Consider the following 26,236-nt stretch of genomic DNA (forward strand, 5'->3'; position numbering starts at 1 on the left):
CATTACAGCATTGGGCATTCTGGAGTCCCCTTATATCGCCACAAAACACACTGGTTAAGGGCGTCACCTCCGTAGTGGGAGACACACAGGTAGGATAAGAGCCCTACCACTGCTGCTGGCTAATGGAGCAACTCCTTTAGCTCCCCCTTGGGGATAACAGCTCTACTACTCCTGCCAGCTAATGGAGCAGCTCCATCAGCTCAAGGTAATGCTGCTATGGAGTCACCAGCAGTTGGATCAGAGCTGGGGTCCCCTACAGGGGAAAGGCCCCAGGCCCCATTCCCTGCCCCAGCCAGTGGATGAAATATTTCTGCAAACGCCAGCTGCCCAGAGCTTGTCCCACTGCCCCAGGCGATACAGAGCCCTCCCTCCAGGGTGCTCTCCTCTTCATGTCACCCCCAGCCCCGTAACTCAGCCTCCCGCCCACCTCTGTGCCCGCCAGCTGCTGGGCGATGCCCCCTCCCCTGCCCAGCAGCTGTGCTCCCCCTGACCCAGAGCACCCAGCCCAGCCTGATCTCGCTGCCACTGGGAGCTGATCTCACAGGGGGCAGAGCTGGGATAGAACCCAGGAGTCCTGGCTCCCAGCCTCTGCCCCCTCCCCAGGCTCTAACCCACTAGACCCCACTCCCCTCCCAGAGCCAGGGATAGAACCCAGGAGTCCTGGGCCCCGTATACACAGAGAAATGAGTTGTCACCTGCGGTACTTCGCCCATGTTCATCAGCTGGCTGTAGATGTGGGATTGCCTGGTGCTGGCCGGAGAGCCCGGGCACACCTCGGTGGTCACGCTGCCACGGAAAGAGAGACCATTAGAGGGGCTGGGGATGGCGCGAGGGCATTTGGTTGCTAGCGTTGGGTCGGCTGCAGCGCCATGGCTGGGGATTGGACAGGCTGCGTCGGTCACAGCGTAGAACCCCTGTGGGTCAGTGGCTGGGGGGGCACCCCTGGGCTAAAGCTCCCAGACCAGACATGAGCCATGGATATGGGGAATGGGGCCTTTCCTCTCTAGGGGGCACTGGCTCCAATCTAGCCCCAGAGCAGGGGACTCGCTTGCTCGGGGGGACGGGGGCACAGGGCCTTTCCCTTCTAGAGCAGTGGTCCCCAAACTATGGGGAGCACCACCATGGGAGGGCACGGAGGAACTTTCCGGGCAGGGAGGGAGCACCTCCCAGCCCCGCTCTGCCCCAGCCCCAGCTCCAGCTCCAGCCCCACTCCCAGCTCCGGCCTTGACCCCATCTCCTGACTGCTCCCGGCAGGGGAGGCGGGTGGGGCGCTCACAGATTTCATTATGGGTAAGGGAGGGTGCGACAGAAAACATTTGTCGACCAGTGTCTAGGGTGCTGGCTCTGATCCAGCCCCCGCCCCGAACAGGGCTCATCCCTCTAGCAGGGGGCGCCAGGGACAGACAGACAGACACAAAGACACACACACTGACCTACCCCCCCAGCAGAAGCCATATCAAGCTCACCCTAACACATGGGCACTGCCCAACACCTAGTCCCTGCACAGTAGCTCACAGCCAGGCCCTGCTGTTACCTGGGGGGCCCGGGTGGGGCCAGGCGGGCTGGCTTCCCCAAGCCAGAGTGCTGGGTGTTCTCATAGATGCGATCAGACATCGGGGTCTCCCCCGGGCCCGGCTGGTGCTGCAAGACAGGCAGAAGTGAGGCCGGGAGCCACTGCTCTGGGACTGCTCGGTGATGTGTAATAACAAAGGAAACTGCACATAGCCCCTCCCCCGATAAACTACCCATGGGATTGGAAAGACCTTCTGTCCTGCTCGGGGGGGAGGGGGGATTTTATAATCCTGTTCTATGGAGGGGTAAACTGAGGGACAGAGCTCATCTAAAGTCATGCCGTGAGTCAGCAGCAGAGCTAGGGAGAGAACCCAGGCGTCCTGGCTCCCAGCCCCATAGACGCACTTACCGGATTGCTGCTCATTCCCTGGCGTTTGCGCCGCCTCTTCCTACAAATAAAGGAGACCAACAGCTCAGAGGCAAAACATCATCTGCTCAGGGCTGCCCAGAGGATTCAGGGGTCCTGGGGCAAAGCAATTTCGGGGGCCCCTTCCATAAAAAAAAGTTGCAATATTATAGAATACTATATTCTCGTGGGGGCCTGGGGCAAATTGCCCCACTTGCCCCCCCCCGGGCGGCCCTGCATCTGCTTTGGTTCAGGAGGGGAAGGAACAGGACAAAGGCTCCCACAAAATAGAACCTCCTACCTGGGCTTGTCCGCTGCTCTCCTGACGCCCAGCCCAGCCGTTTAACCAGGAGGCCGCCCAGCCCTTCCCAGGCCCCTCGTGGGGGTCAGGTATCTGTGTGAGACCCAACCACCACCATTCAATCACCTCCCCCCAACTGGGTGTCCATGCATCTGAACTGGCTCTGCAATTCTCAGCCCTGGATTGCGCGGGGTTCTCCGGCAAAGGCCGGCGGGAGGAGATGGGGATTGCCAGACGATCAGAGACGTGGATATTACCGGTTTGCCAAAGCGCAAATACCTCCAAGCTGTGACGCCGACCAGCCCCACCAGCAGCAATAGGACAAGCGCAACTGTAGGTCCTATGATGTACGCAGGTGCCACGGGGACTGGAAAGGAGAAAGGAGGGTTATTGGATCAACCCTGCAGCAGATTTTTGAACCCCGTTTGCTGATGGATGGCAGCTGGGTAAGAACCACACAGTGAGGATGGATGGGGATGGATCATGATATGTGGTGCTAAGATGCAGCCACTTCTGGGGTGGGGCAGCTCCCCCAGCAGTAAGGCGCGGACACCTCTCGGGTGGAAGAAGGACGTAGGACCTAACACAACAGCTGGCAGAAAGGGAACTGCGAGCAAATCACCGGGGCAAAGGCTAAGTCTTGGGAGCTGTAGCATGGGATTGTATCCTCCCCACGCTGCATCAACCTCAGCCAGTTCCACTGATCTGCCGCAGGAGCAAACTGAATCTGGCAAGATTTGAACCCATGGCTTTGGAGAAAGCAGACCTGAGGCTCAGACGCGAAGTCCTTCCCTCTCACCCTCCCCAAGAGGGTGTGCTGCCCACCTGGATTACATTTCCCATGGTGCACCACTATCTCCCCTCTTGCTGATGGGAAGGGTGCCTCATAGGAATCCATAGCCAGGGTGCATCGTGGGAGATGTAGTCCAGCTAGAGCACCTGGCCCACAGAAGAGAATGGGAGCACGAGGCCCCCAAACTACAACTCCCGTCAAGCCATTTTCAATTGAAATATTTCGGGTTTTGACATTTCTATGAAAAGTGGAGCTTTCCCACCCTCCCCCAACCCTCTCCTCCCGCACCTCCCCCCTTCCCCTGCACCTCTGGGAAAAGAAAAACAAAAAACATTTCCTGGCCAACTCTATTAGAAACATTTTTTTTTAATGAAAACCAACATCTCTCAAAATCCCATGATTCCAGGGGTGTCATAGGAGTCCTTCGGTGTGGTGCATCATGGGACTTGCAGTTCCTGTGCCTCATGTACTCAGTCTCCTCTGTCAGCTGGGCTGTCTGGCTGAACTACATCTCCTACGATGCACCACCTGCTCCCTCTTGGTGCGGGGAGGGCGCGTCATTGGAATCCCTGGCTGTGGTGCATCATGGGAGACGTAGTCCAGCCCCTGCCTGTTTGATTAAAGGGCTAGAGCAGTGGTTCTCAAACTTTTTTACTGGTGACCCTTTTCACATAGCAAGCCTCTGAGTGCGACCCGTCTTATAAATTAAAAATACTTGTTTATATATTTAACACCATTATAAATGCTGGAGGCAAAGTGGGGTTTAGGGTGGAGGCTGACAGCTCACGACCCCCCATGCAGGGCCGGCTCTAGGCACCAGCACTCGAAGCATGTGCTTGGGGCGGCACTTTCCAAGGGGCGGCACTCCAGCCCCCCGCCCCCTTTTTTTTTGTTTTTTGCTTGGGGCGCAAAAAGCCGGAGCCGGCCCTAAACCAAGATGTTCCCTGTCAGCTGAGGCTTTCAGGCTGAGGTGGAACTGACACTGCAGTTCTGGCGTCAGTCGCTAGATGGCGCTCATGGCAGCCTGAGTTCCACAGGCTGGATGCAGTCCAGGCTGCCCGGCCGCTGGAGAGCCCGAGCATCATCCCCCGGAGCTGAGCCCGGGCTGCGGCGGCCCCCGGACCCAGCCCACCGCGCAGCTCCCCCGCCTCAGCCCTGCGCTGCCTGCCCTGGGCGGGGAGAGGCAGAGCCCGGCTCCGAGCGGGGCAGCGGGGGATACTGCCCTGCTGGGGGACCCCCGCGGCTCAGGCACCTGGGGGGTCAGTGTCTGTCCTCTCGGCTCTGCCTGCATGGGGCTGGGGAAGCAGCTGTCAGCGCCTGCCCCTCTCAGCCCTTGCACCCTCATCCCGTTCGCTGCCCCTCCACTTGTACCTTCCCCCCCATCACTCCTTCACCCGCACCTCTCCCCTTGTACCCTCCCCCAGCCCTCTCCTCCCGCACCTCCCCCTTCCCCTGCACCTCTTCTCCCGCAACCCTCCTGATACCCCCTCTCCTCCTCCACCCTCCTCCATGAGTACATCACACCCCGCTTCTCTGCCAGTGTAGAGCCCCCAAGCACCCCCACACCCGCTCCTCCGCCTGAACCCTCTTTACTAAATCCCCATCCCTTGCCGGGTACAAGGTATGAGGGTTAGTCTCTATGCCTTCCATGTGCATTTGGAGCACTACAGATGGGGTTGTGGGGGACGGGGAGGTGCAAGTTTTATACTAAAGTGAAATAAAAATAGGAGAAACGGTTTGATCCCCACTGCAAGTGTAAACGGGGATTGCTGTGGTGAACAAGGAGGTCACGTTTCGGGGGGGGGGAGCCCAGGGCTGGGGCAGCAGGGGGTGGGGGAGGGCACTGGTGGGTGGGGGGAGGGAAGAGAGAGCCCAGGGCTGGGGCGGCAGGGGGTGGGGGAGGGCACTAGTGGGTGGGGAGCAGCCAAAATTTTTTTTGCTTGGGGCGGCAAAAATCCTAGAGCCGGCCCTGATTACAGCCTCCCATACCACTCCTCTGGTTACTCTATTCCAGGGGTAGGCAACCTTTCAGAAGTGGTGTGCCAAGTCTTCATTTATTCACTCTAATTTAAGGTTTCACGTGCCGGTAATACATGTTAATGTTTTTAGAAGGTCTCTTTCTATAAGTCTATATTATATAACTAAACTATTGTATGTAAAGTAAACAAGCTTTTCAAAATGTTTAAGAAGCGTCATTTAAAATTAAATTAAAATGCTGATCTTACGCCACCCGCCTGCTCAGCTCGCTGCCAGCCTGGGGTTCTGTTCACCTAGGCCGGCAGCGGGCTGAGCAGGGCCTATGGCCGGGACCCCAGACCTGGGGAGGGGGGGGAGTGTTTCAGGCGTCAGGGTAGAGGGCTGGGGGTGTGGAGGGTTCAAGGGTCAGGTCAGAGGGCTGGGGTCTGGGGGGCGTGCAGGGCAGAAGGCTGGGTGTGTGTTGGGGTGGGGGGGTTCAGGGCAGAGGGCTGGGGTGTGTGGGGGTGCAGGGTAGAAGGCTGGGGTGTGTGTTGGGATGTGGGGGGGTTCAGGGCAGAGGGCTGGGTGTGTGTTGGGATGTGGGGGGGTTCAGGGCAGAGGGCTGGGGGTGTGTTGGGGTGTGGGGAGTGCATGGCAGAAGGCTGAGTGTGTGTGTGGGGGTCAGGGCAGAGGGCTGGGGTGCTCGGCTCGTGGGGGGAGCGGCTCATGGCAGGGGGCTGGAAGGGATATGCCTTGTTCCACCCCCTTCTCCAAGGCTCCGACCCCACCTCTCTCTGCCTCCTCTACGGAGCTGTGTGCACGCTGCCGCTCTTCCCCCTCCCCCTCGCTAGGGCCATCAGCTGATTGGCGCAGGGACGGAGAGGAGGAGGGGCAGGAAAGCACCACGCTGGGGGAAGAAGCTGGGGAGGGGGGAAGCTTGGCTGCTGCAGAACCAAGCTTCTGCCCCCGCAGGGGAGAGCAGTGGGCGGGGGGCTGAGTGGGGCTGGGACCGCGGCAGGGAGCTGTCTGCCACTCAAAATCGGCTCGCGTGCCGTGTTTGGCACACGTGCCGTAGGTTGCCTACCCCTGCTCTATTTCAATAGAAAGCAGGGATTTTCCCTCCTGGGTTCCCTTCCAGCCACTGGCCCCACCTGTTCCTGCTGAGCTTCAGAGGTAGAACAGGAGCCTAGTGACCCAGAGATCACACGGCCTCTTGGGCCAGCCTCTCCCTGCTTAGCTTTACAGGTGGGACAAATTCCAGCGCTCTGCTCCTTCAGTTCTCCGTCTCCATCACCCCAGAAGGCCTCATATCCACGCACTGTGCGACCCTAAGGCCGACGGGACGAGAGTCCAATCCGGCTGGGCTCCTTCTGGCACTCTGCTTGTAAGCGCTTCCCACAGCGGACTCCCCGCCGTGACCCAGGTGTGTCTAGCTCAGCTTAGATTCAGGGCTGCCCCCAAAGCCCCTGAGATGACAACCAGACCTGCCTGAGGCTTTTTCAGCAGATCTATTTTCACCAGAAAACAGGGGGTTCACCCCCAAAAGCTTTGTCTCACAGGGAATAACAGTCATTTCTGACAACAAAAAATTGGTTGGAAAAAATATTCTAAATGTAACATTTTGCGGGGAGAGGGGAATCATTTCTTGTATCATTTTGGACAAATTTTGGTTGTGAGATTGCAGTGAAGTTCTCACCATTGTTGAGTTCTTTACTGGAAAAAACTGTGAAGGGGTAAAAGAGGGGGGAAATTATGGGGGAAACACTTTCTGGTCATTTCTAAACATAAAAAAAAACAAAACTTTTTTCCCTATTTTTTTCAGTGGAAAAAGTCCAAAAAGTCACTTTCCTCCACTGGAAAGTATGAAAAGGGGTTGTTGTTGTTTTTTAATAAAACCCACTATGTAGTAAGATAAAATAACACTTTTACAAACTTTTCTGATACTGTTCCAGTGAAAAATAAAGTGAATTAAGCCATGAAAAAGCATGAAAGGTATATATTTTAAATGAAAGGCTAAATCGTGAACGTAAATAATACTTTTAAAAACTTTTTTGCACTTTTTCAGTGACAATAAAATGGAAAAAGCATGAAAAAATGATTTTCTGTTTTTGTAAAGGCTAGGTGGTGAGAGAAAAACACAGCTTTTCAAACATCTTTTCTCACTTTTCCAGTGGATAATCAAGCAGAATTTTTTTAAAAAAAGTCATTTTCCCATTGGAAAATGTGAAAAAGACTTTTAAAAAATAATAATAATGAGAAAAGGCTGCACAATACAACCAACTCACAATTTGTATTGCTTTTCACCCCTACTTTTCTGTTAGAAAATAAAAGGAGGGGGGAAGGGGGTGGGGGTTAAGTCACTTTTCTCATTAGAAAAGCATGAACAAAATTTAAAAGGCTAAATAATGAGAGACAAAGACCATTTTTTCTAAGGGGAGAAAATTGATTTTTTTTTGCTCTTCAAAAAGCACCAATGGAAAAAAAATGTCGAGCCGGAAGAACAAAACGATTTTTTTTCATTAAAATTTTGCAGTGGAAAATTCCAAGAAGACTTTGCCTGAGAAGCCAGGAGGCGATTACTTACACTGCACATCCACTGAGACAGACGAAGACTGTCTATAGCTGATCGCGTTCTGAGCCTCACAGCTGTAGCTACCAGACCGCTCCTTTGTGGCAGGGAAGGTCAGGACGCTCTCTTGGGTCTCCTGATACTGGCTGTTATCCTTGTACCACGTGTACTTAGTCACTGGGGGGTTACTGCTGCCCACGGAGCAGTTCAGCGTCACCGCATCGCCTTCCCGAATGTGCTGGCGGTTTTCAAGGGTGATTCGTACCTCCTTGGGGGCGTCTGGAAAATAATCGAGATCAGGGTGTGTCTCAGTGTTGGGGCGGAGGGTTATAGGCAGGAAATAAAAAGGAGGGAGCTGCCTGAGGGCTGGTCTTCACTACCCACCTGGATCAGCGGTAGAAAATCGATCTCTCGGGGATCGATTTATCGCGTCTCGTCGGGACGCGAAAATTGATCCCCGAATCGATGTGCATACTCCACCAGCCCAGGTAGGAGTAAGTGCCATCAACGGGGGAGCTGCGACGGTCGATTTGCCGCCGTCCTCACAGCGGGGTAAGTCGGACCAGATACGTTGAATTCAGCTAAGCTATTCGCGTAGCTGAATTTGCGTATCTTAAATCGACCCCCCCTTAGTGTAGACGTAGCCTGAGTGTAGCCGATGCCTGCCTGAGTCTGCAGAGAGCCTGAGCTGATTGCTGGGAGAGGAGGGTGTGACACCCTGGCACCCCAATAGTCACCACTGTCATGTAATTAGGCTATGTTTTGTACAAAGTATTCCTTGTGAGGTATCATGCTAAAAGTCTTGATCTGCTAGACATTAATATCTCGTTGGATTGTACGTGCTATCGTCATATGTGGATTTATGAAGTTTGGCTATGTATGTGTTACTGAAACATGTTGTGAGGTTGAAAACACCCACAAGCAGCCTTTCAGGTACAACAGTATAAAGGCCAAACAATGTTAATGGCTCATTGAGGAAATGCAGACAATCACCAGGGTTACCCCAGGAACTGTGTGCAATAGAAACCTCTCAGAGATAGCACTGCACAATGGGAACCGTTTGACCCAGGTCACAGCAAAAGAGCTTTCCAGCAACAGGGAAGAAGATATACAAGTGGGGAAATGATGGTACCTCACTCTCCCGACAACAACACACCTGGAAACACCTGAGGGGCAAGGACTGAACTGTGGGAAGTGATGGTCCCAGGCTAGAGGGATTTTTAGCCTGTGTATGAAAACCTGGGAAAGCCAAGGCCACTTGTGCCTTAAGAATCTGCCAGCCTGTTTATCACTCAGGGTGAGAATTTGCTAATTCATATCCTACCTAGCTAGTGTGTTCAGCTCAGTTTGCGGTTTTGTTTATTTACTAGATAATCTGCTTTGATCTGTTTGCTATCACTTATCATCACTTAACATCTATCTTTTGTAGTTAACAAACTTGTGTTGGTTTTGTCTAAAACCAGCGTGTGGGAATTATAACTGGGGACAGAAAGCTGTTGCTTCCCTCTCGCCACATTGAGGGAGGGGGCGACTTGTATGAGCTTGCGCTGTACAGTTCCCTGTGCAGTACAAGACGGTATCATTTGGGGTTTACACTCCAGAGGGGGGTGCGTGCCTTAGCAACTGAGAGGTGCCTTAGCGGAGCCTTCCCATGCAGAGCTGATCTCAGCATCTGTGTGTGAAGCTGCAGCTGGGTGTGTCCCTCTCTGGGTGTGTGCTGCTGAAAGAGCAGGCTTGGGGAGCTTGGCAACTGATCACAGCACCACAGTGTGACAGGGCGCCCAGGCTGGTGGGTCAGATGGGATCAGTGGTACCCCAGTTCCAAGAGGCACCCCGGGGGGAGCCCGTCACAGAGGGAGCTACCCCAAGTGCGACTGACAGAGCAACACTTATTGGGTCTGCAGAGAGTCTGAGCCTGTCGCTTGGAGAGGAGGGAGCTGCCCTGAGTGTGACTGAGTCTGCAGAGAGCCTGAGCCTGTTGTTGGAGAACGAGGAGCCATCCCAAAGGGATGTTAACTCTCAGCCCTGCTGTGCTGAGGCCCTGTGCCCAATCGGGGACTCTGTGAAGCAGGAGGAGGAGAGCACCCCACCCGTGCACAGATACCCTGGATGCTGAGGTACATAACGGGATCCCACCGCTCACACCAATGCCTCTTCAGAGGCAGGAAGGAGGTCCTAGGGGGAGGCTATGGCTCCTGCCCCTCCGGGATTCATGCAGGCTCTGCCACGCCAAGCTGGAGTGCAGATCCTGGATACCCCACCCAGCTGCAGCGCCCTCTGCTGGTCCCCTGGCTACTCACACTGTACGTCCACTGTAATGGCCGGCGATTCCGACATCCCGACTCTGTTCCGAGGCTCACAGTGGTAGGAACCGGACTGGTCGGGATGGATCTTGTCGAAGTGAAGCTCCTGCTGGGTTTGTGCTGGGAGGTGCTGCCCGTTTCTGTACCAGCTGTAGCTGCTGACGGGCGGATGAGCCCTGCAGGAGCAGCTGAGCACAACCATGGTCCCTTCCTGGATCTGAGAGCCTGTCACCAGTTCAACACGCGCGTCCTTTGGGGCATCTGGGGAATAAAACGGCCCTGATTTAAATGGATTATTCTGTGGGAAACTCTAAATGAATGGACCAAGGTCACTCCGGGAGTCCAGTGGCAGAGAACAAACTGAACTTAGTTCCCCGGTGAACACCTGTCGCACTGGCCAATCCTTTCTCTAGAGGTAGAGTGGGGAAACTGAGGCAGTGTCACTGCAGAGCCCTGCCTGATTTGGGGAAATGGCCATTATTTCTCTCAGGAAGTTCTGGAGGGTTACATCTGAAATGTTTGTGTTTTCAACGAAAACTCCCCAGGCGTTTCCCGTGAAAAAAATCATTTTCTGGTCTGTGATGGGGTGTTCACCCCACACCGGAAAGCAAGGGGTTAAAAGCAGCCTCGGGAGGCTGTGCAGGGAGCAGCCAATCAGAGAGCGGCTGAACGGAGCAGCCAATCAGGACCCAGAGGGCTCACATAAAAGGAGCTGCAGGGGCAGCGGCAGAGGCAGTGGGTGTCTGCAGGGTGCCCAAGGAGAGAGGACGGGGTTCCTAGCAGGCTGGGAGGCCCTGAGAAGAGGGCGAAGGAGATGCTGGGGCCATGGGGACGTGGCCCAGGGAACTCAAGCAGCAGAGACAGAGGTTAGAGGCGCAGCAGGTCTGCAGGTGGTGACGATGACGGCGACACACCACCAGGAGGGTGCTAATCCCCCAGACGGCCAGCAGGAGACGCCGCTCTAGTGCGTGAACCCGTCACACGATCTCAGGAAAAGTTCAAAACCCTGAATATGTTTGGATTTTCAACAGGCTGCGCCCCACCCCCACCCCACAAAACCAAACCAATTGTCCAGTGAAACAAATTATCTGTCTGTGGCAATTTTCTGTCTGTCTCCAAAAGCTGCGGGGGTGGGGGGAGGGAAAGTGCTTTTTGGTCTGTGGGTTTTTTAGCAGAATCCGGGACATTTCACCCCAAAAGTGAATGTTCCTCTTGCATCACACAATGTTTTCTGCATATGCCAGGGACCAAGCGTGACCCGCCGAATTCATTCAGGAGCAAGACGCTCTCTGGCTCTCCCGAGAGGTGACAGGTTGAAAAAACTTTCAAATCTTTGAAACAGCCGAGTCGCTTCTGCTTCAAAATGGGCCGATTTGGGGAGGGGGGAATGCCACATTTTTGAAATTTCCCATTTTTCTCCTTTTTGCCCGAGTGCAATAAAATCAATTGTTCTAGCATTTGCGGTTTGTTTTTCTCCCGCCCCCCCCCCGTGAACCGTGTGTGTGTCTCTGCTGCCCCCTGCTGGAGAGGTTGAATCCTGCTCTGCGCCGGTAAGCACTCCCCCTGCTGGAGGGAATGGGTCAGATCTGCCTCTGCATTTGTGAGAGATTGGCACATTGCCCTCTGCTGGCTGGAACCAGAACTGCCATGCTGTGTGTCAGAGGCCTTGTACTGCTAAGAGCTAATGGAGATTCCCCTTTAACTTCAGTTCCTGTCTTTTCCGATGCCACAAACCCTGCCTATTTCACCTCCTCTGATGTCCATATCACAAGTGTCTAGGGAAGCCCAATAACATCCTCTCCTAGTCTCCCTCCTTGTGCTCAGAAGAGGTATCTAGTCTCGGGCAGTTCCACAGACCCTGCCTTCCCGTCTGGCCCCAGCCCCCACACTCACACTGGACGTCTATCCGCAGCGCTGGGGATGGGACCATCTGTATTTCATTGGTGGCTTGGCAGAGATAGGAGCCGGAATGCTCGTCCCCCTTGGCTTCAAACTCCAGCCTCTGCTCCTGCCACTGACTCATAGACTCATAGACTCATAGAAGAAGAAGAGAAGAGTGGCTAGTCCCATAGAAGGAGGGGAGGAGTTGATGGAGACAGCACCAAATCTGGGCCCCAGGAGGCTACAGGATGGCATAAGGGGAATTATAAGGGAAAATAGGAATGGACAGGGGTTGCAACTAGAGGGAACAGGGGATAGATTAGCAGATCGCACTGTCACCAGGCAAAGGCAGGTGTATGTAATTGGGGACTCCTTATTGAGGAGGTTAGACAGGCCTGTGACCAGGGCGGACCCAGAGAACAGAAGGGTGTGCTGTCTACCGGGCGCTAAGATACGGGATGTGGACCTGCGGTTGAAAAGGATCCTAAAAGGAGCAGGTAAGAACCCCTTGATCATCCTTCACATAGGAACGAATGACACGGCTAGGTTCTCGCTGGAGAGAATCAAGGGAGATTATGCCAGGCTGGGGAAGACGCTTAAGGAAATCGAGGCTCAGATCATCTTCAGTGGGATTCTGCCTGTTCCTAGAGAAGGGCAGCAAAGGGGTGACAGGATTGTGATGATAAATAGCTGGCTAAGGGAGTGGTGCTATAAGGAGGGCTTTGGGATGTATGGCCACTGGGAGGCTTTTGGGGACAGAAAACTGTTCTCACGGGATGGACTTCACCTAAGTAGGGAAGGAAATAGACTTCTGGGAGGGAGGCTGGCTCATCTCATCAAAAGAGCTTTAAACTAGGAATTTGGGGGAGACGGTTGGGAGATGTCCAGTTAATCTCCACAGCAGATTATAACATTGAGAGGGACGACGACGGGATAAGAACGGATATAGCCAGGGGGAAGAGATTGGACAAAAGGAGGAGGGGGGGGATGGATACTAGACTAATAGGTCTAACTGGCGGAATGGTGACCGTACCAAATTTAATAATGAATGTGAGAGGGGCTAAACAGCATAAATTAAGATGTTTATACACCAATGCAAGAAGCCTAGGTAACAAAATGGAGGAATTGGAGCTCCTGGTCCAAGAAATGAAACCGGATATCGTAGGAATAACTGAAACGTGGTGGAACGGTAGTCATGACTGGAGTACAGGTATGGAAGGGTATGTGCTGTTTAGAAAAGACAGGAACAAAGGTAAAGGTGGGGGAGTAGCATTGTATGTCAATAATGAGGTAAACTGTAAAGAAATAATAAGTGATGGAATGGATAAGACGGAGTCTGTCTGGGCAATACTCACATTGGGTAAAAGAACTACTAGAGCCTCCCCTGGGATAGTGATTGGGGTGTGCTATAGACCGCCGGGATCTAGCCTGGATATGGACAGAGAACTCTTTAATGTTTTCAGGGAAGTAAATACTAATAGGAACTGTGTAATCATGGGAGACTTTAACTTCCCGGATATAGATTGGGGAACAAATGCTAGTAACAATAATAGGGCTCAGATTTTCCTAGACGTGATAGCTGATGAATTCCTTCATCAAGTAGTTGCTGAACCGACGAGAGGGGATGCCATTTTAGATTTGGTTTTGGTGAGTAGTGAGGACCTCGTTGAGGAAATGGTTGTACGGGACAACCTTGGCTCGAGTGATCATGAGCTGATTCGGTTTAAACTAAATGGAAGGATTAACAGAATTAAATCGGAGACTAAGGTTTACGATTTCAAAAGGGCTAACTTTAATAAATAAGGCGACTAGTTAGGGAAGTGGATTGGACTAACAAATTTAAGGATCTAAAGGCGGAAGGCGCCTGGGATTATTTCAAATTGAAGTTGCAGGAGCTGTCGGAGGCCTGTATCCCGAGAAAGGGAAAATGGTTCGTAGGCAGAAGATTTAGACCGAGCTGGATGAGCGAGCGTCTCAGAGGGGTGATTAAGAAAAAACAGAGAGCGTACAAGGAGTGGAAGATGGGAGGTATCAGCAAAGAAACCTACCTTATTGAGATCAGAGCATGTAGAGATGCAGTAAGAAAGGCCAAAAGCCGTGCAGAGTTGGACCTTGCGAGGGGAATTAAAACCAATAGTAAGAGGTTTTATAGACATATAAATAGGAAGAAAACAAAGAAAGAGGAAGTGGGACCGCTGAAGACTGTAGATGGAGTGGAGATTAAGGATAATCTAGGCATGGCACAATATCTAAACGAATACTTTGCATCGGTCTTTAATGAGGCTAAAGAAGGGCTTAGGAATAGTGGCAGCGTGACGGATGGGAATATAGGAGGGGGGATTGACATTACCGTATCCGAGGTAGAAGCCAAACTCGAACAGCTTAACGGGACTAAATCGGGTGGACCGGATGATCTTCATCCGAGAATATTAAAGGAACTGGCGCGAGAAATTGCAAGCCCGTTAGCGATAATTTTTAATGAATCTGTAAAATCAGGGGTGGTACCGTTTGACAGGAGAATAGCTAATGTGGTTCCTATTTTCAAGAAGGGGAAAAAAAGTGACCCGGGTAACTACAGGCCTGTTAGTCTAACATCTGTAATATGCAAGGTCTTGGAAAAAAATTTGAAGGAGAAAGTAGTTAAGGACCTTGAGGTCAATGGCAATTGGGACAAATTACAACACGGTTTTACGAAAGGTAGATCATGCCAAACCAACCTGATCTCCTTCTTTGAGAAAGTAACAGATTTTTTAGATAAAGGAAATGCGGTGGATCTAATATACCTCGATTTCAGTAAAGCATTTGATACGGTACCGCATGAGGAATTATTGGTTAAATTGGAAAAGATGGGGATCGATATAAAAATCCAGAGGTGGATAAAGAACTGGTTAAAGGGGAGACTGCAGCGGGTGGTACTGAAAGGTGAACTGTCAGGTTGGAGGGGGGTTACCAGTGGAGTTCCTCAAGGTTCGGTTTTGGGTCCGATTTTATTTAATCTATTTATTACTGACCTCGGAACCGAATGTAGGAGTGGGCTGATAAAGTTTGCGGATGACACAAAGTTGGGAGGTATTGCCAATTCGGAGAAGGATCGGGATATTCTGCAGGGAGACTTGGATGACCTTGTAAACTGGAGTAATAGTAATAGGATGAAATTTAATAGTGAGAAGTGTAAGGTGATGCATTTAGGGATGACTAACAAGAATTTTAGTTATAAGCTGGGGACGCATTGGTTGGAAGTAACGGAAGAGGAGAAGGACCTCGGAGTCCTGGTTGACCGCAGGATGACTATGAGTCGGCAATGTGACGTGGCCGTGAAAAAAGCTAATGCGGTCTTGGGATGCATTAGGCGAGGTATTTCTAGTAGGGATAAGGAGGTGCTGGTTCCATTGTACAAGGCACTGGTAAGACCACATTTGGAGTACTGTGTGCAGTTCTGGTCTCCCATGTTTAAAAAGGATGAACTCAAACTGGAACGGGTACAGAGAAGGGCCACTAGGATGATCCGAGGAATGGAAAACCTGTCGTATGAAAGGAGACTCGAGGAGCTCGGTTTGTTTACCTTAACCAAAAGAAGGCTGAGGGGGGATATGATTGCTCTCTTTAAATATATCAAAGGGATAAATACCAAGGAGGGAGAGGAATTATTTCAGCTCAGTACTAATGTGGACACGAGAACGAATGGATATAAACTGGCCATGGGGAAGTTTAGGTTTGAAATTAGAAGAAGGTTTCTAACCGTCAGAGGGGTGACATTTTGGAACAGCCTTCCGAGGGAAACGGTGGGGGCGAAAGACCTCTCTGGCTTCAAGATTAGGCTAGATAAGTTTATGGAGGGAATGGTTTGATGGGATAACGTGATTTTAGTCAATTAGGCATTAACGTGCCATCGCTGGTAAAATGAGGGTCCGGCTGTAGAATCTTGCCTGTATGCTCGGGGTTCTACTGATCGCCAGATTTGGGGTCGGGAAGGAATTTTCCTCCAGGGTAGATTGGCAAAGGCCCTGGAGGTTTTTCGCCTTCCTCCGCAGCATAGGGCAGGGGTCGCAAGCTGGAGGATTCTCTGCGACTTAATTTAAAGACTTCAAGGGAAAGTGGGTGGGTCAGCTTTTGTGGCCTGCATCATGCGGGAGGTCAGACTAGATGACCATATTGGTCCCTTCTGACCTTAAAGTCTATGAGTCTATGAGTCTATGAGAACAAATGGATATAAACTGGCCGTCGGGAAGTTTAGGCTTGAAATTAGACGAAGGTTTCTAACCATCAGAGGGGTGAAGTTCTGGAACAGCCTTCCGAGGGAAACAGTGGGGGCGAAAGACCTCTCTGGCTTTAAGATTAAGCTTGATAAGTTTATGGAGGGGATGGTTTGATGGGATAACGTGATTTTAGTCAATAGGTCAATAACGTGCCATCGCTGGTAATTAGTAACAATGGTCAATGATGGGATATTAAAAGTTACTACAGAGAACTTTTTTCGGAGGGTCTGGCTGGAGAATCTTGCCCGCATGCTCGGGGTTCTACTGATCGCCATATTTGGAGTCGGGAAGGAATTTTCCTCCAGGGTAGATTGGCAGAGGCCCTGGAGGTTTTTCGCCTTCCTCTGCAGCATAGGGCAGGGGTCGCTGGCTGGAGGATTCTCTGTGACTTGAAGTCTTTAAATCACGATTTGGGGACTTCAACATCTGAGTCAAGGGAGAGAATTATTCCAGGAGTGGGTGGGCCAGCTTTTGTGGCCTGCATCATGCGGGAGGTCAGACTAGATGATCATAATGGTCCCTTCTGACCTTAAAATCTATGAGTCTATGAGTCACTGGTGCATGTACTGTGTGTCCTTATACCAGCTGTACATGAAGATGGAGGGGTTGCTGCCCTTGGTCATGCACATCAGCACGAGTCTGTCCCCCTCTCGGATGGTCTCTCCGGGTGTCGCGTTCAACTGGACTCCCTTAGGGGCATCTGGAGCAAACCAACACACGGGTGAGCAGCTGAGATATGGACACTGTCTAGACCTGGGGTAGGGAATGGGGCATTGGGCCTTTCCCCTCTAGGGGACGCTGGCTCTGACCCTCGTGCCCATCTCTGCCCAGTGGGACGGCCTCACTCTTCTTTCAAAATACTGCCAGCTCCCGTCCCATTGGCCAATCTGCTTCCACCCACCTGGGCCCCTGTCCACCTCCCTGGTGCCCCCCAGGAACTGCAGCCCCTACGGTGCTTTATGGGTCAGCGCCAGAGCTGCTGGTGGGGCTGGTGCGGTCAGACCCAGGGGCGCCCAGTTCAAATCCCCCCACTCACATTTCACGTCCAGCACCACGCTGCTCTCGGAGCTCGGTGTCCCAGCCGGAGTGCTGAGCCGGCAGGTTACATTTGTCCCATGGTCCCACCAGGTGGGCGTGAAAGTAAGTGTGCTCTCAGTCCTTCCGCTCCCCATCCTCATGGTGGGCTCAGAGGTCCTATGCCCCAAACCGACCCACGTCAGGGTTATGGGGTAGTCGGGGCAGTGATAGGCTACGGAGCAAACTGCCTGGGCCGCGACTGACTCCCTGAGCTTGCTGGGTGCTTGGATTTGAGGAGCTGGAGGCGAATCTGTGTCGGGGGACAAAGGGGAAAGTTATTATTGAGAACACTTTATTATTAGGTGGTGTTAGATGTTCGGCTGCGTGTGTGTGTTCTCTCTTTGTGCTGCCCCAGCTCTGCACAGACCCCTCAAGCGAACCGCCCAATGACCACAAGATCCGTTAAGGTACGAAGGCACCAGGCCTAAGACACGAAGATACTAAGACATGGATGACCGTGACAATGGACGCAGCCCAGTCCATGGTGGGACTTTCCACTGCCCCCTTGGCTGGCCAAAGATTCTCCCTCTGAGGCTCTGTCTACACTGGAACTTCGTCGGCAAAACTTTTGTCGTTCAGGGGTGTTAAAAAACACCCCCCCCCCCCGAATGACAAAAGTTTTAGTGACAAAAATTGCTGGTGTGAACAGTGTTTTGTGGGCAGGAGTGCTATCCCGCTGACAAAGCTCCTGCCAACAAACAGTGGCTACACTGACTGCCTCTTAGCGGCACGGCTGTAGTGGGACAGCTGTGTCGCTGAAAGGTGCTTAGTGTAGACAAAGCCTTGGGTACATCTTTATACCCTGCTATAAACAAGTTCCCTACTGTCAGCCTGATCTTATCTGTTAGGAGGGGTCAGTGTGTTCCCCTTATCCTGGGGGAAGGTTTTTGTACCTTCCTTGGTACCACTTAATATCGGGCTGTGTTTGCGTGAGTGTGCTGTGCCTAGCACTTCTTAGCAATGTGCATTTCTGCAAGATCAGCCCTGTGCTTGCCACATTCTGTGAGCAGGGCCTGCCTCATACCAGGCCTCGGATACAAGGGCTCACGTCTCAGGCTCTCTTCCTACTGCATTAGGTACGTTATGGTACAGTGCCTGCCCAGGTGAGATCCGGGTTCTGTTGTGCCGGGCGCTGCCCAGACACAGCGAGAGACAGTCCCTGCCCCAAAGAGACCACAGTGGAAATAGGCAAAGGATTATTCTCCCTGATTTTCAGGTGGGGAAACTGAGGCACAGAAAGCTGAAATGACTTTCCCTGGGACACCCGGGGAAAAGGGAAAACATGAAATAATAAAACCCAGCCCCCGACATCCTTCCTTGTGCTGCACTTGGGGTGAAAAGGGAACAAAAAGCAAGTGGAAAAATGAAATTCAAAAATTCAAAATTAGTGGGTAAAATATTTCAGGAGAAATGTGGAAAAACACAGTAAAACGGAAACAACTTTGAAGTTTTCTATCCAAACTGTTGTTCCGTTTTGCTAGAGGCTCTGCTGAGCACCATGGAGGATAACAACCTACTGCTTCCGCTAGGTAAGGATCCATCTCCTTTAGCTCGACTGGCAGAGGTCGGTGCTGTTCTCGTGCAGACGGGGAGTTCAAGGCTGGCTGTAGCCCCAGACTTTAGCGAGAGTCGTTACCTCATTAAAGGGATGGGACAGAGGTGGAGAAAATAGGAACAGCTGGCCTGGATGTGATCCCAGGCACATTGAGCTGCGTCCCCAGTGATGGCTGCTACCAGAGCAGGGTCTAGTGTTTGGGGGGGCTGGGAGCCAGGACTCCTGGGTTCTCTCCCCAGCTCTGGGAGGGGAGTGGGGTCGAGTGGTTAGAGCAGGGGGTGGGGTGGGGTGGGCTATGAGTCTTTAATCTGTTCCTACAAGGAAGCCCAGGACTTTCCCTCTTACCCATCACGTTCACACTGATCTTAGTCATCCACTTCTTCTCCTCCGGCTTCTGCCCGGTGCTCGAGAAGATCAGTCTCAGCCCGTATGTGCCGTTCTCGCTGGCCCGCAGGTCAGACAGCTGCAGGCTGCAATCTCTCTCCAGGTCCCCCAGGAACCTCACGCGCCCTGCGAAGGCCGGGGTGATGGTGGCGTTGTGTTTATACAGGATGGTGCCACTGAAATCTTTCTTCTCAGAGTCATACACAGGGTTCAGGTACCAGGTCAGGGAGTTGATGGTCGGGTTGTTTGGCCTTCTGGGGTTCAGGAGGCAGGATTGATAGCGGCACGGGATGGACAGACAGGCCCCCGTCCAAGCGATCAGGGACTCAGGGACCTCAACAGGTGGGTTACATTGACAGAGGAAGCCTGGAAGCAGCAAAGTGACAGAGATGGCAGTGAGGGGCAGGCTGGCCGGGCGCTTCCAGTGCCGAACTGGGACTCAGGAGATCGGGGTCTGATTCCCAGCACTAAACTCCCTGTTCAGCTCATGGTGTGGCTCTGTGCCTCAGTTTCCCCATCAGCACACTGGGAAGAACCCAAGTTTCCTGATTCCCACTCTAAACCACTAGATCCCACTCCCCTCCCAGAGCTGGGATAGAACCCAGGAGTCCTGAATCCCAGCCCACCCCCCACCGCCAATCACTGGATCACATTAGTCTGATGCAAGTGGAGTGAATCTCACAGAGGAAAACCTTCCTCTGAGCTTGTGACCCCCCCCACCCCCAGCCGGGTCTCCCCTCCCTTCTCCCCGGCCCCCAGGGCTCTGTGGGTCTGAAGCAGCCAGACCTTAAGGGCAAGGCAAAGGGGCCTTACCCGGGAGGAACAGCAGCCAGACGAGACGCCTCATGGTGACCCCTGGGCAGCCGCAGCGCTGGGGAGCAGAGGAAAGAGCGAAGGGCTGGTCGGTTCCTGCGATGACCCAGAGCAACATCAGCCACCCGGAGCAGAGAGAAACCAGCTGGAGGGGAGACTGCGGGGAACCCGCTACTTGCTGTAACCACTAGACCCTTCTCCCCTCCCAGGGCTGGGCGAGAACCCAGGTGTCCTGGCTGCCAGCCCCTCTGCTCTAACTCACTAGTTGCCGGATGGGTTTGTCGTGCGTGGTGCGGTGCAAAAGGTGTCACATTTACACAGGGGAGGCAGCTAAACGCAGGGCAACCGTTACACACCCTGCTGGGCAGGGTTCTGTTATTACAGGTCTTGGTACAATTCTACCCACACCCCCTGGGAGCTCACACCAGATGCCTCTAATTGGTTAGGGGGTGGGGGCTGGAAGCCCGGACTCCTGGGTTCTATCCCTGGTTCTGGGTGAGGAGCAGAGTCTAGTGGTTAGAGGAGCAGAAGAGCCCAGAACTCTGAACCCACTTGTGTATGAGGGTCTTTGATTCAACCCCCGCCGTGCCTCAGTTTCCCCAGATGTGCAGCAGGAACCCAGACACTCGCCTGCTGTCAGGCTGTGTGCATCAGCGCAGGCCGGGCACGGCGCAGTCCAGAGTCAAAAGCCCTGGCTGCTCCTCACGTTTGATCCCCCACTTGGGGGGCGGGGAACGAAGAGCCCTGAGAATGCCCCTCCCCCGCTTCCCAGCAGCGCAGGGCGCCAGAGCAGCTGTTTCCCCTGCGTCTAGGGTCACTGGCTGGACCTCAGCCGGGGTAGTTTTGTCGCAGAGACGCTGCCACTTCCTCTGGGCGTTGAGCAAACCAAGGTGAGGGGGAGGACCTGGGAGAGCAGCCTCAGGGTGTGAGAACCAGCATTGACTGCCCCTGCCCCGCCCCCTGCAGCATAGCACCCCCTAGCGCCCCCACCCCGCCCCCTGCAGCACAACGCCCCCAGCGCCTCCACCCCTCCCCCTGCAGCCCAGCGCCCCCTAGCGCCTCTACCCAGCCTCCTGCTGCACTGCCCTCAAAGTGCCAGGGAAAATTTGTGGCCCCCCAGAGCAGAGACCTATTGATTGGGGCGTGGGGGGCAATCAACCAACCAGAGGAGGGAAATTGGGGGACACACAGAGCTCCCCACATCTGGTCAGAGCAGCTGCAGCTCCAGCTGGCTCTGAAATTGACAGTAGATCTGAGGACTGGCTGGGGGCCAGGGGCGGCTCTAGGCACCAGCAAAGCAAGCACCTGCTTGGGGCAGCCCATTTGCAGGGGCGGCAGCTGGGGGATCCAGCCTGGGAGCTGAGAACCAACAGGGGGCCCTGGGAGCTGTAGTTCCTTGGTTAGCTCCCTGCCCATAGAGCCAGCCCTGGGCAGGGAAAGAACTACATTTCCCAGCATTCCCTTGGCCACTACCAACAGGAAAGAGGGGGAGGGAGTGAGGGAGCTGAGACCTCATGCTGCAGCCTGCTATGAATGGAGAGCTGCACTGGGAAGGGTAGAGATACCATATTTTAACATTCAAAAAATAGGACACTCCACAGGGAGGGAGGGTAGCCCCACCCTGCCCGCATCCACTCCCTCCCACTGCCCCCCACAGAAACCCCAACCCATCCAACCCCCCTGCTCCCTGTCCCCTGATCACCCCCTCCCGGGACCCCTGCCCCAACTGCCCCCCAGGGCCCCACCCCCTATCTAAGCCCCACTGGTCCTTGTCCCCTGATTGCCCCCTCCCGGGACCCCACCCCCATCTAAGCCTCCCTTCTCCTTGTCCCCAACTGCCCCCTCCTGAGACCCCCCCAACTTCCCCCCTAGGACCCCACCCCCTACCTGTCCCCTGACAAACCCCTGGGACTCCCATGCCTATCCAACTGCTGCCTGTCCCCTGACTGCCCCCCCCGAAACCCCTGACCCATCTAACCCTCCCTTCTCCCTGCCCCTGACTGCCCCCCCCGAACCTCCGCCCCATCCAACCCCCCCTGCTCCCTGTCCCTTGACTGCCCCCCCGGTACTCCCTACCCCTTCTCCAACCCCCCAGTCCCCTTACCGTGCCACTCAGACCAGTGTGTCTGGCTTCGCACAGCGCCAGACACGCTGCTGCATACATGCTGCCGTGCTCCCCTGCGGAGCCACAGCCCCCCCCAGCACCTGCCTTCCAGATTTGAACACCTCAAAATTCAGGAGTGCTCAAGCTCAGTTTGGGCGGCTGTTACTTCATTTCTCCCAAATCAAATATACTGATCCACTGTAACTTGCTGTAGAAAAAGTAGAATACATTGAGCAAGAAATGCTTCCCAGTGGTTATTAGGACTGGAATTGCTATTTTCAACAGCCATTGCCTTTTGTTGTTTGTTTGTTTGTTTAAAAGGAAGACAGTGATATTGCATTGGCAAATTCCCCATAGAAAGAAAGAGTGGAACAAAAGAATAATAAAGGCACCTCAACTTTTCCTCATTTATGTAGGACAGTCTTATAATATGCATCCAGATATCCTCCAATCACACAAGCTGAAAATGGTTCCACTTTACTGCAGTTCTGTAACCATATGGGAACCAATCCTGTCTGTGTTCTGTGCACATCTAAAATTCCTGCTGAATGACCGGCCCTGGGAGCGAGTTACCAGTGACCCAGGGCTGCGGCGGAAGGAGGGTGCAGTTGGGGGGAGGGAGAGCCCAGGGCTGGGGCAGCAGGAGGTGTGTGTGGGGGGCAATGGTGGGGGGGTAGGGGGGGGAGCCCAAAGCTGGGGCAGCAGGGGTGTGTGTGTGGGGGGGGGGAGAGCCCAGGGCTGGGGCGGCAGGGGGGTGCGGGTGGTGGGGTAGAGCTCAGGGCTGGGGCGGCAGGGGGGTGCGGGTCTGGGGGGAGAGCCCAGGGCTGGGGCAGCAGGGGGTGCGGGTGGTGGGGTAGAGCTCAGGGCTGGGGCGGCAGGGGGGTGCGGGTGGTGGGGTAGAGCCCAGGGCTGGGGCGGCAGGGGGGTGCGGGTCTGGGGGGAGAGCCCAGGGCTGGGGCAGCAGGGGGGTGTGGGTCTGGGGGGAGAGCCCAGGGCTGGGGCGGCAGGGGGGTGCGGGTGGTGGGGTAGAGCCCAGGGCTGGGGCGGCAGGGGGGTGCGGGTCTGGGGGGAGAGCCCAGGGCTGGGGCAGCAGGGGGGTGCGGGTTTGGGGGGAGAGCCCAGGGCTGAGGTGGCAGGGGGGTGCGGGTGGTGGGGTAGAGCCCAGGGCTCGGGCGGCAGGGGGGTGCGGGTCTGGGGGGAGAGCCCAGGGCTGGGGCAGCAGGGGGGTGCGGGTCTGGGGGTAGAGCCCAAGGCTGGGGCAGCAGGGGGGTGCGGGTGGTGGGGTAGAGCCCAGGGCTGGGGCGGCAGGGGGGTGCGGGTCTGGGGGGAGAGCCCAGGGCTGGGGCAGCAGGGGGGTGCGGGTCTGGGGGGAGAGCCCAGGGCTGGGGCGGCAGGGGGGTGCGGGTGGTGGGGTAGAGCCCAGGGCTGGGGCGGCAGGGGGGTGCGGGTCTGGGGGGAGAGCCCAGGGCTGGGGCAGCAGGGGGGTGCGGGTCTGGGGGGAGAGCCCAGGGCTGGGGCGGCAGGGGGGTGCGGGTGGTGGGGTAGAGCCCAGGGCTGGGGCGGCAGGGGGGTGCGGGTCTGGGGGGAGAGTCCAGGGCTGGGGCAGCAGGGGGGTGCGGGTCTGGGGGGAGAGCCCAGGGCTGGGGCAGCAGGGGGGTGCGGGTGGTGGGGTAAAGCCCAGGGCTGGGGCGGCAGGGGGTGCGGGTGGTGGGGTAGAGCCCAGGGCTGGGGCGGCAGGGGGGTGCGGGTCTGGGGGGAGAGTCCAGGGCTGGGGCAGCAGGGGGGTGCGGGTCTGGGGGTAGAGCCCAGGGCTGGGGCGGCAGGGGGGTGCGGGTGGTGGGGTAGAGCCCAGGGCTGGGGCGGCAGGGGGGTGCGGGTCTGGGGGGAGAGTCCAGGGCTGGGGCAGCAGGGGGGTGCGGGTCTGGGGGGAGAGCCCAGGGCTGGGGCAGCAGGGGGGTGCGGGTGGTGGGGTAAAGCCCAGGGCTGGGGCGGCAGGGGGGTGCGGGTGGTGGGGTAGAGCCCAGGGCTGGGGCGGCAGGGGGGTGCGGGTCTGGGGGGAGAGCCCAGGGCTGGGGCAGCAGGGGGGTGCGGGTGGTGGGGTAGAGCCCAGGGCTGGGGCGGCAGGGGGGTGCGGGTCTGGGGGGAGAGCCCAGGGCTGGGGCAGCAGGGGGGTGCGGGTTTGGGGGGAGAGCCCAGGGCTGAGGTGGCAGGGGGGTGCGGGTGGTGGGGTAGAGCCCAGGGCTCGGGCGGCAGGGGGGTGCGGGTCTGGGGGGAGAGCCCAGGGCTGGGGCAGCAGGGGGGTGCGGGTTTGGGGGGAGAGCCCAGGGCTGAGGTGGCAGGGGGGTGCGGGTGGTGGGGTAGAGCCCAGGGCTCGGGCGGCAGGGGGGTGCGGGTGGTGGGGTAGAGCCCAGGGCTGGGGCAGCAGGGGGGTGTGGGTCTGGGGGGAGAGCCCAGGGCTGGGGCGGCAGGGGGGTGCGGCGAGGAGCTCAGGGCTGGGGTGGGGGGGGCAGCCAACATTTTTTTTGCTTGGGGCGGCAAAAAACCTAGAGCCGGCCCTGGCTGGGGGCACCATTGACGCCTTCCAGCCCCACCCTCAGCTCTGCCCAGTGTCCCAGTGGGGAGGGGGCACAGACTGAGCCCCTGGCATGAGGGAAGCTGGTATGGGGGAGACGGGAATGGGGGGCCCAGAGGACCCCTGGCCTAGGGGTTAGATTAGGGGACCCTGGTGCAGAGGGGAAACGGGGGCACAGAGAGCCCCTGCTAAGGGGAAAGAGAGTCCCTGACCTAGAGGGAGTGGGAGGGGGGCACACACGGAGCTGTGGGGGATGGGGGAGCTCTGCCAACACCCGCTATGAAATGCGCTGCCCCCTAGTTTATTGTTTCTCCTGAGCCCCACGGTTCTCTGCCCCGGAGCACCCCAAGGGGCTGGGTTAGCCTGGGAGCACAAGAGGGCGGGGACCGTCTCTCAGTGTGTCTGGGGGGCACTCGGCACAATGGGGTTGCTCGGAGCTGGGAAAAGAACCCAGCAGTCCTGGCTCCCAGCCCCCGCTCTAACCACTAGCCCCCACTCCCGCCGGCAGGAGAAGGTGCAATTACCTTATAGCGCGTCCTGCAGCCGCGGCTCCGGCAGCCGATCTGGCCGGGGAGGAGCTGAGCAATCAGTCCGGCGGCTTTGGAGGGCGAAAGGGGAAGTGGCACCGGGTGGGGTGAGGAGGGGGTGAGATTTCTGCGGGTCCCCCTGGGGCGAGCTGGGGGGGCCGGGCCCCAGAGCACCTCAAAGGGCGGCTCCAAACTTCTCCCTTTCACTGCAAGTGCAGGGGGTTGTTTAGCAGCGTCTGAGTCCTTTCACTTTCCTCTCTCTGTCTAAGCAGGGGCGGGCACCATCCAGGCATGGCTGGGAGATGGCCAGGGCGCAGGGTGGAGGCTCTACCCTGGCAGGCAGGACTGGCCCGGCACTAGGGGGTGCTGTGCCACAGGGGAATAGAAAGGTCACTAAGGTCAACAAATCCCGCAAGAGAGACAGATTCCCCCATGCTGCTAAAAACCAACCAATCAACAGACAGAAACCGGTGGGTGAAGATATGATCGATACCAACAGAATTCAGACACAATTTTTACCACTACAAGAATAATACAAATCTTGCTTGAACCAGGTACAAACACACTGTAACTCCTGATATCACAGAACGTGTCTCTGACCTGACTTGGGCCAGTTCATTACCCAACATTTGGAGCGAGGGAGATAAACATGTAGAGCAGGGTAGTCAACCTTTCAGAAGTGCTGTGCCGAGTCTTCATTTATTCATGCTAATTTAAGGTTTCGCGGGCCAGTAATACATTTTAACATTTTTAGAAGGTCTCTTTCTATAAGTCTATAATATATAACTAAACTATGTTGTAGGTAAAGTAAATAAGGTTTTTAAAATGTTTAAGAAGCTTCATTTAAAATTCAATTAAAATGCAGATCTTATCAGTTTAGTGTGATCCTTCCCTTGCTTTTCCTTGCTGAGTTTTTCAATGTCTGGCCCGGATTTGGATACTTTAAGCTGCACCCAGGCTTCTGAGTGATCAGTTGTTAACCGGCTCCGAGAGGGACAGAGGACGGATTTCACATGTGAAAATACCTGTTCACACAGGTATCTGGATCCAAATGCTGAGAGCATTGCAAACGCAATTTTCTTCAAGCAGTTCCATTTCACTGGCAGGAACGTCCAGCAGGTCAGAATAGAGGGCCCATGATCGCTCTCGGTAGCTTCAAGTGCACTCCGCAGATCTCCAAACTTTGATGCTCACAATTCTGAGCTTTTTAACTGAACGAGCTGCATT

At 55.2% G+C, this 26,236-nt stretch overlaps 1 protein-coding gene across 1 annotated transcript in view; it reads right to left on the reverse strand.

Annotated features, from left to right (window-relative positions):
- LOC135892215 (B-cell receptor CD22-like) overlaps positions 1-19,924 on the reverse strand; it is a 63,243-nt gene extending 43,319 nt beyond the window's left edge. Inside the window, exons 1-7 of the mRNA XM_065419924.1 lie at positions 19,807-19,924; positions 18,955-19,359; positions 17,014-17,304; positions 16,533-16,677; positions 11,734-11,858; positions 9,838-10,101; positions 7,553-7,816 (exon numbers count right to left, since the gene is read on the reverse strand). Of these exons, the coding sequence (XP_065275996.1) occupies positions 7,553-7,816; positions 9,838-10,101; positions 11,734-11,858; positions 16,533-16,677; positions 17,014-17,304; positions 18,955-19,359; positions 19,807-19,924 (1,612 nt within the window). The remainder of the gene's footprint in view (positions 1-7,552; positions 7,817-9,837; positions 10,102-11,733; positions 11,859-16,532; positions 16,678-17,013; positions 17,305-18,954; positions 19,360-19,806) is intronic.
- Between the last annotated feature and the right edge of the window lie 6,312 nt (positions 19,925-26,236).

This window comes from Emys orbicularis, chromosome 20 (genome assembly GCF_028017835.1).
Source record: "Emys orbicularis isolate rEmyOrb1 chromosome 20, rEmyOrb1.hap1, whole genome shotgun sequence".
NCBI classification, from domain to species: domain Eukaryota; kingdom Metazoa; phylum Chordata; order Testudines; family Emydidae; genus Emys; species Emys orbicularis.